At 35.1% G+C, this 14,273-nt stretch overlaps 1 protein-coding gene across 1 annotated transcript; it reads left to right on the top strand.

Annotated features, from left to right (window-relative positions):
• Positions 1-700: 700 nt before the first annotated feature.
• Positions 701-13,133, top strand: LOC127803013 (N-acylphosphatidylethanolamine synthase). Its single transcript, XM_052338997.1, has 5 exons — positions 701-1,105; positions 1,867-1,994; positions 4,595-4,680; positions 11,038-11,175; positions 12,651-13,133. The coding sequence occupies exons 1-5, from the start codon at positions 888-890 to the stop codon at positions 12,942-12,944; spliced, it is 864 nt and encodes a 287-aa protein (XP_052194957.1). The 5' UTR covers positions 701-887; the 3' UTR covers positions 12,945-13,133.
• Positions 13,134-14,273: the final 1,140 nt, after the last annotated feature.

Below are 14,273 nucleotides of genomic sequence, written 5' to 3'. Positions count from 1 at the left end.
GTAGATAAACTTAACAAACATGTTGGAAATAATAGAAGTTCGGGATGTATCCCATATCTTAATTTTTTCAATTCATTTCTTGATTAACAAATGCTCCCTTAATGTAAAACAACAATGTCTTAAAAGTGAGAGCTTGTGGGAGTTTAAAAGTATTTGAAAAAAGAAATCATATTTGAGTTAGGGGGTTTTGTTGGTTGTTGTATACATATTATCTTAATTTTTTCAACTTGATTAACAAATGCTCTCTTAATGTAAAACAACAATCTCTTGAGAGTGAGAGCTTGTGGAAGTTTAAAAATATTAGGAAAAAGAAATCATATTTGAGTTAGGGGGATTTGTTGGTTGCTGTATATTTATATTGGTGTATATATGTTTATTAGTTAAAAGGATTTAATGATCAAGAAACTAATAAATGATGTTTAAGGGGGTATTGTTTGTTTTATAGATGACATTATGGTGTGGTGGTTGAGAAAAGATTTTGTATAAAAATAATTTTGTGGGTATTTAGTTAATAATATGTAACCATTTTTATATATAAATTTACTCTATAAAAAAAACTTATTTTTATGACTCAAATGTGACAAATAATTTTAATGTTGTTACAAAGTTGTTTAAAAATAAAAATTAGGAGAAAGTCCTTTTAATAAAATAAAAGGCTCACGTAACAGCCTAAGGCTAAGGGTCTTAGTATTTGATCAACGTGATAAATGCAGAGGCGTGTCTTTGGGTAGTTTGCAGCCAAAATGGAGCGTTGAAAAAAGGGCAAACACAAATATGAGTTGGATCGATTCCCAATTGAGTTTGAGCTTGGCCTCGATCGCTAACTACAGCGGCCAGGTTCTCTCTCCCTCTCATCGGTCGGCGGAAGAAGAAATCGATCAGATCAGATGGGAGGGCGGCGCACGACGGTGGAGTGGGCGGCGCGAGCGAGCCACATGGGAGGAGTACCGCGGAAGATTGTGTTCATGGCGGTGGGAGGCTTAGCAAAAGCGGTCGCGACTCTCCTCAACTCCACCACCGTTCACAATGCCGACACCCTCCTCCGCCTCGTACGATCCCGGCCTCCCGGCATCCCTCTCCTCACCGTCAGCAACCACATGTCCACGTCAGTCTGTTAGTCTCCTCTCCTCCCCTCTTTCTCCTCTCTTCTTCTTTCCCCCCAAATTTCTTGTTTCCCCGTTCAGGTTCATTTACTTACTTAACCAAGTCGTAGTGACTTTGCACTGTGTTTAGTTCAATTTTCAAGCATGTTTGGTGTCTCCTCACCTTACTTTTCTTCTACTTGAGCTGAATTCGATGGTTTGTCTGTATAATGGTAAGCTAGAATAGTAAGAGATTAGCCGCTGTTGTTTGAAAGATCTTTAACAGGAAATGCTATTGTTTGGGAGTATATGAAATGTCTTCGGTGGAAATTGGTCTCATCTGTAATGTTTAGGGAACAGAACATATTTGATTCAAATGATGTGAGCAAAACCTCAGTGATGTTTGGGACATGAAGGCTATTTTACGAAATGCTGTGTGCAGAATTGTTATGTGAGGCTTTTAATTCTGTGTGATTTAGCTACAGAAGTCCCAGTAAGTGGATGTAGGCAGGGGTTGTATATTAATGGAAATTGCTTTAATCTTTGTCACCTGGTGAAATCATCTTAGTCACTGGCTAGACGACATTATCTTGAACATCAACCAAACCATATATGCTCATCTTGATGCCATTCTCGATACAAAGCACTTCATATGAAACCATGTTAAATATCTTGTATAGACATTACCAGCTTTCACTTCTATGTTGCTCATTTCTTACCTTCCTTTAGGTTGCAAGGTAATATATCTTTAGTGCAAACTCTGAAGTTTTTTTCAATGATACAGGTTGGATGACCCTGTAATCTGGGGATTTAAGGGTTTCCCCACAATAGATGCAAAATTGGCACGATGGGTATTAGCTGCCGAAGACATTTGCTTCAAAAATAGGCTGCTGTCGTATTTTTTCCGACTTGGTATGTAATTTGTGGCTAATCTCGAGCTTTTGTGGAATATATATGTTCCCTGTACACTTATGATATTGAACTGGTAACTTTGAATTGTCGCACATTTTAAAGAATTGTGCATATTCAAAAAATTTCAAGTGTGTATTTGACTGAATGTTATAGGATCAATAGATTGCGGTTTCACAAAAGGCAGCTATTTCTAGTCCAATGTATCATGTAGGCTTTTCTTAAAATCATGGTTTTGAAATGGCATGTGTAATTTACAGGAAAAAAAAGAGAAGAAATAGCATATGTAGTAGTTGGATCTTTTACTACATTTGGTCACTTTGTCTATATGGAAGTAATTAAAATTGAGAGTTTGTTCATATTATTCCAAGTGAAAAAGGTCTGTGTTATATTCACAGGTCTGTGTTGTTTCTCCTGTGGCCAAAAATATATTTCTTCCTTTCAACCAAACAGTGGCGGACCCAGAAAATTAGTTTGATGAGCGATCCACTGATAATTTTTTTTTTTTTAACAAAAAAAAGCAAAAAAAGACATATCTATAATATTCATCTGCAAGATCTCATAATAAACATACATTTTCTTTGTTTGGGTTTAAGTCTAAAGGATAAAATTTTACCTAATAAAGTTAATCTTCAAGATTGAAGGTAGAAAGAGATGAACGAAATGAGGGGGGAAATAGGTAAAAATAGAAAATTGTGATGAAAAACTAACCCTAAAAAGGCATCTATTGGTAGATCAAATATTTCCCTTTAACTCTACAAAGTAAACAGTGTTTAAAACCCTAAGTCTTAAACCACTCAACATATTCACATGGTGGAATTATGGAAAATAGAACGGTCCATAATCATTTATATTTATTAGAAGTAGTTCAATAGTAAGAGGAAAAATCCAATCTAAATTGGGTGGACATTATAAATTATGTGAATAAGAAAAAAATGATTCAAATAATGGCTGTGAGATTTGAACCCATGCCATTATGAAGTAGAATCAAAATCTGGTGCAAGGACCACTCAACCAAATTGTCACTCTTAGTAAATGTCACATACTTAAAAGATAATATTATGAATGTAAAAGTTAATGTCATCAACAAATTAATTAATTTTTATTTTTCAGCAGGAGCAGCTGACTCTCTCAGATCTTGATTGGTCTGCCCCCACAACCAATAGAAATAATGTATGGATTGTACTGAGCGCACAATATAGTTTTAGGTGAAGTAATAGGTTGACAGGATTCCTTGCTTAAGTTGTACCTTTTTTTAGTTTAGAGATGCATTGGCATGCGTAACTGCATGCTCTTGTGAACACACACTTATGTGGGGAGGGAAGGTGGGAAAATATAGCAAACTGCACCTCTATTTGTCCCTAGTGTGCATGAACAGAGAGTTTGTTTTATTAAAACCTTAATATATTGGCCTAGTCATTTTTTCTTATAGGGAACTGTCATATTATTGAAAAAATCAATGGTGATAACTTGGTGGTAGTTACCCCTCGAGCTGGGACTTGAGGTCTCTTAGATTCTAGTGCCCCTTGGTTACTTTGGTGGTTGCTTGCCATAAGGCTCATGGGTTTAAGGGCAGGGGAGCTGATGGCATTGCCTTGAATGGCTCCTAGGCAGGGTTTTTTCAGATGTCTTGGATGAGCAGTGTATGTTAGAATGCAGAATGTTGTGTCCTTGGTCAACTAGATCTCCCCTTTTAACCAACCAAAAAAAAAAAAAGAAGAATGCGTTGTGAGTGTGATGGTGACAGAACTTGTCTCTTTAATCAACCAGCAAATTTAAATATGAAATTGTTTGTGGATGTCCTTTGGTATGAAGAAGTTGCAATAAGACATATACCCTACATTTGTATCTTAATTTTATATTTATTCTCTTTATGTATGATATTTATTTTATAGTGCCATAATTTTTGGCAACAATTTAAAATGACAAAGTGCATTTGATGTTTTATATGATAGTAAGGTTCTATTGAAGCTAAAAGAAAACTTTTATAAGACAACTATAATATCAACTTTGTTGTATGATACAAAATATTGTACAGAAAAGTATTAACATATGGAAAATATGAGTGTAATAGTAATGAAGATGCTTCGATGGATGTGTGGTCATACATGAAAAAATAAAATTGGAAATGAGGTTTTCCATAATAAGGTTAGAGTGGCTTTTATTAAAAATAAGATGTGTTTGACATGATTAAGATGGCTTGGTTATGTTAGAAGTAGACCCATTGAGGCTCTTGTGAGGGGAGGTAGAGAAAGATCGAGAAAAACCTAGTGAGAGACTCTTAAGTACGATATGAGATAGAAGATAAGATCATAAATATAAATGATTGCTTGTTTGAATTCATGCAGCCGACCCTAAGTAGTGGGATTAAGGGTTAATATGTTGATGTTTTTAATTTTAGGCAACAATTTAAAGAATCTAGGAATTTGGTTGAGTTTTGTATTCTCTAGTTGCTATAGAAACATAATAGAGGAGATTATTGATCGTCACTATCTTCATCACTTTTTTCTTCTTGATGTTTTCCTCATAGTTGAAGTGAAATTGTTGTAGATTTTCATTTGCTTTCAAGTTGGGCTCATTCTTGAAAGAACAAAAATGCACAGGGAAATGTATACCAATAACAAGGGGTGGTGGGATATATCAAGAACACATGAATGAAGCTCTGGATCGCTTGAGTGATGGAGCGTGGGTACTTCCTTTATAATTTTAACTCCATACTTTCAATGACCTTCTGTGCTTACTATATTACTGTTGTTCTGACCATTGCTACCACTACTACTATTGACTTTCTTGTTATCACCACTTTCATTGTCATTATTGTCACACTAGAACAGTGTCTTTGCAAAAGAGAAAAACAAAAAAATGTAAGGGGAAGATTGTATTGCAAAGCGGTAAGCCTCATGCATTGGTACGTTTGTTCATGGACTTATTTTATGTGTGATTTTAGTTATCAATTGTCATAAGAATTTTCTGGCCTTGATTTCAGCAATTTATGGGGCAACTTGGCTTGTTCAGCTGAACTGGATTTGAAAATTAAACTAAGTATAACTTGTTGGAGTAAGTGGCCCAATTTAGTTGTAGGTTGCATGGGTAATGACATTTTGAAAATCCATTTGCTTTAAGAATGTTGAAACAGAGTTAGAGGTAATTTTATTATCAGAAATCAAAACAGACGGATTATACTCATAAGAGAATTGACATTTAACGGTGGCTGTGTCATCTTTAGTTTTTGACTTCAAATTTTCATATACCATTTCTGATACAAATATAATGTTCGAACAAGTTGCAATATTGATGAAGCCTGTATTCAATGTAGGGAAACTGAAACGTTTGTAAATTAATGAAGAATCAAAGGAGCGACATTCACATGAATGTCAAAATAATATTAGCAATGTCATAAATATTATATTCATAAGTTAAGTTTGGTACAATATTCATTATATTGCTATTATCATAATATTATTAACATTTTAAGATTGTGATATTATTAATCACTATTATTATATTAACAATTTCACTATTGAGTTATTCACCATAAAATATTATAATAGCAACAATATTAATAACAAACAAAAAATAGCAATAATTTAGTGTTATGACAAATTTCAAATTATAAAAAGAATTAAAATTTGTTATCAGAATCATTAATAATGGAATTTAAGTCTAGTAAAAATACAGAAATGTGGATGATCTTGTGACGAGACTTGAAAGTCATGTTACAAGAACAAAAACAATCATAAGCTTTAATCCCACTAGGTTGGGTCAGTTACATGTAAAACAGGCAGCCCAGCCTGGCATGGCCTGCCTGCCAACTGGCTATGCAACAGACATGGCTTGGTGGACTGTTAAATAAAAAAATTGATTTATAAATAAATATGTTAAGGTATAATTTAGCATATTATTTGTAATTTTTTACATTGTATTTTTTAAATTATAATTTTCTATGTACTATAACTTTTTATTTGTCAACATTTGAGACAATAGAAATAATTTGAGGTATTACTAAATACAAAAAATTGTATTATGTAACCTTATGCATGCTTTTTTAATAAAAAAATCTTCAATACAACATTTATTGAGCAAAATATCTTTTATTTTTTAAAAAAAGTTTCAAAACAGTTAGCCAAGCTGGCAGGCCTGAAAAAATTGGTCATGTTGGCCCTGATAGATCCATTTCACACCTCTATCCCCGACCATTTCTATCATATCTTACTTAAAAGATCACGTTATTTTCACAAGAGATCATGTTATTGAGGATGTTATACCAATCAAGATAGGATGGTTAAAGTAAAGAAATTCTTCTAGCATTTCATGATGATGTAAAATCTCATTAAAGCTTTTGAGAAGAAAAAAAAAAAAAGAACTCCTTAAAGCTAAATGAAAATTTAATTAAATATGGCTATGAAGCAATCTTTATTATATAACATGGAATGTTGGTAGTTAAGCACAAGCATAGGCAAGACGCGAGGGTAATGGAGATAAAAGTGATATAGTGGATGCAGCCATATAAAAAAGCATAGAATAAGAAATAAGGTTGTCTGTAATAAAGTCAAACTGGTGACTATTGAAAATAAGATGCACGATATCCATTTAAGATGGTTGGGAAATTTTGAGAAGAAAATAACTAGATGCACCTGAGAGCAGTGGATAAAGTGGAGATAAAAATGAAAACTTGCACAACATTTTTTGCAACTGACTAAGCCCTACATTTCCCTCAATGTCCCTTTATTTATTCATCCAAAATATTTTTGATTTATAGAACTTTGTTGTAATTGAATGTAACCTTATCTTTTAATTTATTCAACTATTATTTATTTTTTGTTGGATAAGTAAATATCATTGAAAGAGAACTGCCAAAAATGGGGGCAAACCCTATACAGAAAAGGAAACAAAGAAACCTATAATGCTATCTATCTACAATAAAAGTCCTCTGAAAATAAGGCCAAAGAAGATGGACAAAAAGAACATTCCTCTCTCAACTACAAAAAGAGGGAAAGTGGAAGTTTTCCCTTAACAAAAGTGTTGCAGGCTTTCAATGCCCTAAAAAACTCTTCTATTTCTTTCCCTAGATATGCTCTACATCATGCTCGTAATACTAATGTTCCTATAGAAAATCATGTATAAGAAATAGAGACTGTTAGGTAGTTAGGCAAACTATAGGTGACAGTTTTTTTTTAACCGAATAAGTTTTTTTCTTCCTTAACCGACTCCATATGGGCGGTTTCTCCCTTGTATTTTCTATATATATATATATATATGTGTGTGTGTGTGCCCTATCAAATGAAATGTGAGAGAAGTTATTTTTGTTCAAATAACTACATGGTATCAGAGAGTAGTGAGATGGAGAGTTCAAAGGGCGAGAGAGTGGCGAAGTTCTTTGCCATCGTCGGCCACTGCACATCTCCTTTAACTTTGTCCGCCATAGCCGCAGCTCCAACCACAACAGTTAATGTTGCCGTTTCCCTTAAGCGCAATCACAATCGTTGCCATTGAGGGGATAACTGACCACGGCCATGAAATTGCGTCGGAGAAAGTGAAGGGTCATAGAACGGAGATTAACAGGGAAGACGAAAGGGTTTGCAACACAAAACCTAGATAGCCATCGCAGTCATCGGAGAAGATGAAAGGACGCAGCACAAAGCGACAAAGTCGCACTCTAGCATCGAAGATGGTAGATGTTGGTTGCAGGCGAAGTCAAGGAGAAGGTGGACAGTCACACCAGAAAAGGCTGATTCACTGGCTGGAAGGTCGTCATCTCTTGGTCATTCAATGACGACACTTGTGACTACCCCTATGGTCACTGCCTTGTCACCAGCCTCGCCAAATATCCTAAGCGGGTGATTTGCAACGACTCCACCAAGAAGACCACCAAGAAGCGTCACATCAAGGCATTCATCAAACTCATCAATTACAACTACATCATGCCTACTCACTGCACTCTCAACATTGATCTCAAGGAAATTGTCATGCTACTGCAATTGAAAGTGAAATTCCTCCAGAAAAATTAAAAAAGGGCTGGTTCCTTATCCCGTTAAAAGGCGTGTAAGGTTGCTGCTTTGTCCATAAATGCATGAGGTTCCAACTTAGCCGCTAAAAGTTGCCTTTAAAAGTTCAAGTTTCAGTTTAAACTATAAAAACTGTGTAGGTTATAGCTTAACCTATAAAAGCTATATCAAGTCGGAGAAAATTTCATGCTTCACAAGACGGCACAAGAAGTCTAAGATGCTGCAAATGAGATGTATTCTGACATTGAGAACATAGAAGAGGTGTTGTCAAGGAGACCTCTCAGTTACCCAATATCTTAGTCGTCTAACTAGATATTGGCAACAATTCAATATGTTCAAAGTGACCTAAATAGACAAGCACTTTATAAAGAAAATTGAAGGTGGACAAGGATCTACCAAAGAACTAGTTTGAAAATGTGAAGATTCAAGTTAGGCTTCCCTAATATTTACAGCCTAGATTAAGGGAGCGTGTAGAAAATCATGCGATTACAATTTTGTATTTAGGTGTACAGTTATTTTTTCATCTCTAGGTGACAGTTTTTTTTTTAACCGAATCAATTTTTCCCTTCCTTAACCGACTTCATATGGGTGATTTCTCCCTTGTATTTTCTATATATATGTATGTCCTATCAAATGAAATGTGAGAGAAGTTATTTCTGTCCAAATATTCCAAACACTTCCAAGCCTCCTCCTTGACAATTAATCGTGCAATGCAGGAGTTTAAGAGATCCAATGTAGCTACTAGTTGGCATCGCCCTAGTACCTCTAACCAATGCAAAAATAAGAGACCACATGTAAAGCACTTATGAGTAATATGAAAGAAGTTCATCCACTAAATTTCCTGAGTTCTTCACATAAAAGCACCTGCCTACTATACTGTCTTATAATCTCAGTTATCAATGTGACAATAGAGCCATGTGATGCAAGTCAAACAAAAAAGTCCAGCCTAAATGGCACTTTCATTCTCCAAAGGTTCTTCCAAGGAGAAGCCAGTCTCCCCTCCATCTTGAGTTACAGGATAAAAGGACTGAGACTAAATATATCTCCCTTGTTGGGTGCTATACGCAATGGTTCTCCGCCTCCCTAGAATTAAGTGATTCTAAAGCATCTTAAAAAAGCCGTTATGGAGTCAATTATTCAGGCCTAGAGGTTGTGCCCATATTGCCACAACAAAACAATGTCTTTTGAGATTGGATGCCTGAACTGTCTACTGATGAACTTCTATCACTAGCCAACTGAAGAGAGTTGGGAAAACCTCACTCATGGATAGGCCAAAATCAAACTCTTGTATCTATCTCAACTATGTAGATGACAGTAATGACAGAATCATCACAGATGTTATTATTTCCAATTTAATTTTTCTTCTGAGTAATTTTCCTCATTCCAGCAGTTCTCATTGTTGGTTCAAACATTTCTATTTCAGATCTAACTCATTGTAACTTGAATATATTCTCATCTTATACATCTTACTCTTTTACCTTCCACGCTTCTAGAATTCTGTTTTTATTTGTTTCAGTATTATTATTTCCAAAGTAGTTATGGCTTTTACTAAAAGAAATTCATAGTAAAATAGCTCTGAAAAAAAACAATTGATCAAAGCAATTGTTGAAATCAGTCATGTTTTGGCAATTATTATAACCTACTTAAGTAATGGTAGGTGAATTTTGTATGCTCCCAGAATCCCCCCCCCCCCCCCCCCCAACCCCCCTCTCTATATATAAATGAAAGCTATGGCAAGTATTTTATTAATAACTGACATTATTATTTTATAATACTCTAGCACACTTAGAAGAGTATCCTCAGTGCACGAGACTCTCCACTTTGTGAGAGTTAGGGGAGGGTCATTTTTCTAAGCAGCTTTACCATTACTTTGCAAAGAGGTTGTTTCCACAACTCAAACCCGTGGTTTTCTAGTAAAAACAAGAGTAGTTTTTTTTTCTACCAAGGTTCGCCCAATAGTCTAGCTCCCATTTGGCAAAAATATGCTCCACTTTGCAAAAGATTGCCCTCCTTACCTTCATGACAGATCAATAGTGTTTTTTGCTTAACTACTCCAACAAGTTAATCTCACTATTGATTGCTTTTTCTCTCCTTTTCATCTTCAGTCATCTTGTGCCATCTTGATGCCTTCCCTTACTTTGCAAAGGGCCTTCGTTTGTCTGCTTCACTCTCTGACCTTCCACAAAATCATCAGGCATTAGTAACATTAAGAAAACTCACCCAGAAAAAATAGTCTAAGATTCCCTTTTTGATTAATTTCTGCTTATATGCCTAAGAACCTGTGCAAACTACTCATTTGACTTGGTATTTGTCGATGCAGGTCATAGCTTCAAATTCAATCATGAATGCTACCATTAGTTCATGGGCATACTCATTTAAGATTTGATCCCATCCTGTAGTGTCCCCTTGCGCAGAGGATCTGTGCATGGGTGATAGATCAAAAAAAGAAAATCTCCTTTTTTTTTTCTTTTATATCTTTAGACACAAATAAAAGAAAATCCCCATGAATCTCCTTTTTTCCTTGTCTAGGTGGTACCTTTATCTTACTGCATGATTTGATTGTTTTCGTAAGCATGAATCTCTCTCAAAAAATAATTATGTATTCCTTTCATTGGGGCATCGACACTATAATCTTAATGAGTTTCTTCTTTGTATCTTTTTCATTTCCTAACCTTTCCTTTCATGGCTTTTCTCTCTTCTTCATTCCTTCTAATCTTTGATTCACTTGGGCATATGGTATATTCTGCTAATGTATAGAAACTTGATTATTTCTTTTCTTTATGGCTTGACCTAAACATAATTCAACTGCATTCTCAGTGCATAAGGACTCCAGTATATGCTAGATGGGTGAATGAATTAATTTTTTTTTCTCATCCTGAAATATTGTAGATCAGGTCATGCACTTTGGAACTCACCACCACCATAGATGCTTGCTAAAATCATATACTGACAGTCACTTTCTTTATCATTTGTCATAAAAATTTTCCACTAACAAGAATGCATTGAGGCTCTTCTGATATTCTTTCATCTGGAACAAGCAGTTGCATACATTTCCAGAGGGAAAAGTGTCGCAAGAAGGTGGACCAGTTAGAAGATTGAAGTGGGGGACTGCCAGTCTGATTGCTCGGGCTCCTGTGACCCCTATAGTTTTGCCCATTGTTCATCAAGGCTTACAAGAGGTAAAACTCCAAGTAATTTTGGGAATGTGCCATGTATTCTTTGAAGGAGTCTTAGCATTAGATCTTTTCACATGCTTGATGGATATCATTCTTATAGAGGATATGGCCATGAATAGAGATGACGGAGTTCTAAACTTCATGTAGCAGGATTAAGGCTCATGATTCTTTTTGTCATTGATGGATAGCATTATTGACATCACTGGAGTAGTTGGTATTATTGTTGATGATTTATGTGTTGGTATTGCTGTTATTTTTTTTTTTTTATCTTTTCCTTCTTGTTTTTTTTTTCTTTTCCTTTTTTATTTATTTAAGAGGTCTATATCTTGCTTTTGCCTGTTTTGAGTGCATGGCAAAAAGTGACAGGGTAGATTGGCCATTGAACCATGCTCTTTCTTCCTCTTCATCCTGGAAAATATTCTCTGATTGTTGCCAGTCTTGTATGAACAATAGTTTTGTTATTTGCATCATTTGCTATCCTTGTAACATTTTTCCGTACCCTCTTCATTTTTTTTTTTACTGGATTCATATGTTTTACTCTTGCGTTTTTGCCCTCAATCACCTCACAATAAATCTTGTAAAAGGTTGCTGTTGGCAAACTCTTGTGTATTAGTTGCATGGACATCCTCCTAAGCTGAGATTACTTTAAAATGTTCAACTTGTTATCATTTGTTGATCATTCTTTTCCATGTTTGCTTTACACTTGGAATTTTGTTGGAAAATATCCTGAGTGGGCTCAATCATTTCATGAACGAACTGCTTGATATGTAACTTGAAAGCTCTAGGAATGTCAGGAAGGGGTAGGCAACTTCTTTGATACAGTTCAAGCTGTCTTTGCTTGTAAGTTTGATCAATGTTGTTTTCTTTCCAAGTCTCCTGTCAACATATTAGGTTCCACCAATGTTCTGGTAAGAATCTTACCTTTTGATAAAGAGCTTCATCTTTGTTATTTGCTTTTAACATCTTTTAAAATGTCAGATCCCCATAAATTTTAGTGTCCCGCTGTCTGAGGCTAATATATTTTTAATCTGAAAACTTTGGAAGTGGATATGCCACGCCAATGGGTTGAGGTTGATTAGATAAACTTTTGGCTCTTCCTACCTCATAACAGTAGTTGTCCATTAACCGTAGGAGGTGCAGTTTGATGTTAACCTTCTACTTGCATTGGGTTTCTTTCACCCAAAAAGTTCTAGCTCTGAGTCTGGTTTCGATCTCCTTGGATCAGCCCACATGGCCACACATATATGTGGGGCATTACAGATATCCATGTTGGCCTCTTACGGTATAACTTTCTTAAAATGTGATTATAACTGTCATTTCACTACTTTTTTTTGTTTGTTTTGTTTAGACTGTATGTACAGAGTAGATAAACTACATTAGGCTCCTCCTGAATTTAAAATTGACAGTGGCTGAGGAGATTGCCATTTAAGTGGCTAGTTTTTGTTTAGCTCTAGTGACATTCATCCGTCTGTAATCAGGTGATGCCCGAGAACTATTTATTTGGACGGAGGCCTCCTTTTCCATTATTTAACAAGAAAATAAAGATAATTATTGGCGACCCAGTTGAATTTGACCTTCCTAAATTGAGAGAGATGGCAATCTACAAGTCGAAGGATTCATCGTCTTCAACTTCAGGGTGGCCCAGCGCCTCCTGTCACGGGCTCAATGAGGCTGCACAAAAATGTCTCTTCAGCAGTATATCAACTAGAATCTGGACAGCCATGGAAAATTTACGAATGGACGGTAAAACACCTGCAGAATCAAAGAGTTGAAATTTGTATCTTTTTCTAGGAGATCCGTCAGTTTTATTTTCAAATTTTATTTATTTTTTCGGTTTTTATTGTTCCCTTGGGGACAAATTGTTTTTGACCTTGAGAAATTTTTTACTGTCTGAATTATTTATTGAAATTGCTCATACTAGATTTTGGACATCAAATATCATTTGCTTATACTTCACATTTTATTGCTTGCAAATTCCTTGCAATTTAGATGAAAATAAGGCTGTAGGAAACCTAACTGATAGTTTTAGATCAAGGCTCATTGTCAATGGGAAGAACTTGAACAAAAGTGTGGAACTTCGGTTAGTCATGTCTAGAAGATGTTCTTTTGGAGAACAACAATTAGCACTTCGAAACATCTGATAATGGGATTTGATGATGATGATAATGTCTAAATATATTTTCAGTCTTAATTTCAGGGAAGATGGGCCTTAGTGACAAAAGTTTTATTTGAAAATCTGAAATTTCGTTATGTTTATTAATCATATTTTGTCTTAGTTAGAAATACAATAAGCAAGACTCATCATGATTAATTATTAAGTTTAACTACCTGTCTAGGATTCAATCACTTCACTAAATTGATTTTCTATAGCTCTTTACCAAAGTCATGTGCACTGTATTCAGAATTTGATGAAAGCTCTTCCACCAATAATTCTGAGTAATGCTTAAAGCACCTAATATGCATAAAATAACTCATAATAATTAAGAAAATGCTATTATTTATTATTTTGATGACATTTTTGTATAAAATACTCTCTTTTATTCCAAAAGGAAGCACTATGAAATCATAAACCCACTTGCTGGTAGAACAAATTCAACAACTCTACTGATTTTGGCCCCCCCCCCCCTCTTCTCAATTTATGGTATAGATTTTGACATGATTAAAGAAGATTGACACAAAGAAAAAAGTCCCAAAACTCCAATAAGATGCACAAGCTAGAAGGCACTCGCATTGATTAGGTTTGCTCTTCTGTTCTCTACAATTGGGCGTAAATGTTAGTGATCCATCTGTGAATGGGTGGGAAATTTAAGTTACAAGGAGACACACAACTCATCGAAGAAACTTTTATATTTAGACAGCATTATTAGTTATTTCACCATTAAATGCATGAATTACATAATAACATGTCATTTAAACAACCAACGTTGGACGTGATATTCAACTTGAAATCTAAAATCTTTCATTTTTAAGAGAGATTACCAAATCATACATACCACTGGCATTCACAAAACCCTTGCCAAGTTTCTCGACAGTTTTTAACATCTTATTCCCAACTTTCCCACAACTAGCTTGTCTTGACATAGTTGTCCGCTAAAGAGAGA

Source organism: Diospyros lotus, chromosome 6 (genome assembly GCF_014633365.1).
Source record: "Diospyros lotus cultivar Yz01 chromosome 6, ASM1463336v1, whole genome shotgun sequence".
Lineage (NCBI taxonomy): Eukaryota > Viridiplantae > Streptophyta > Magnoliopsida > Ericales > Ebenaceae > Diospyros > Diospyros lotus.
The sequence above is the reverse complement of the archived record's forward strand: the minus strand, read 5'-3'. Positions and strand labels throughout refer to the sequence as shown.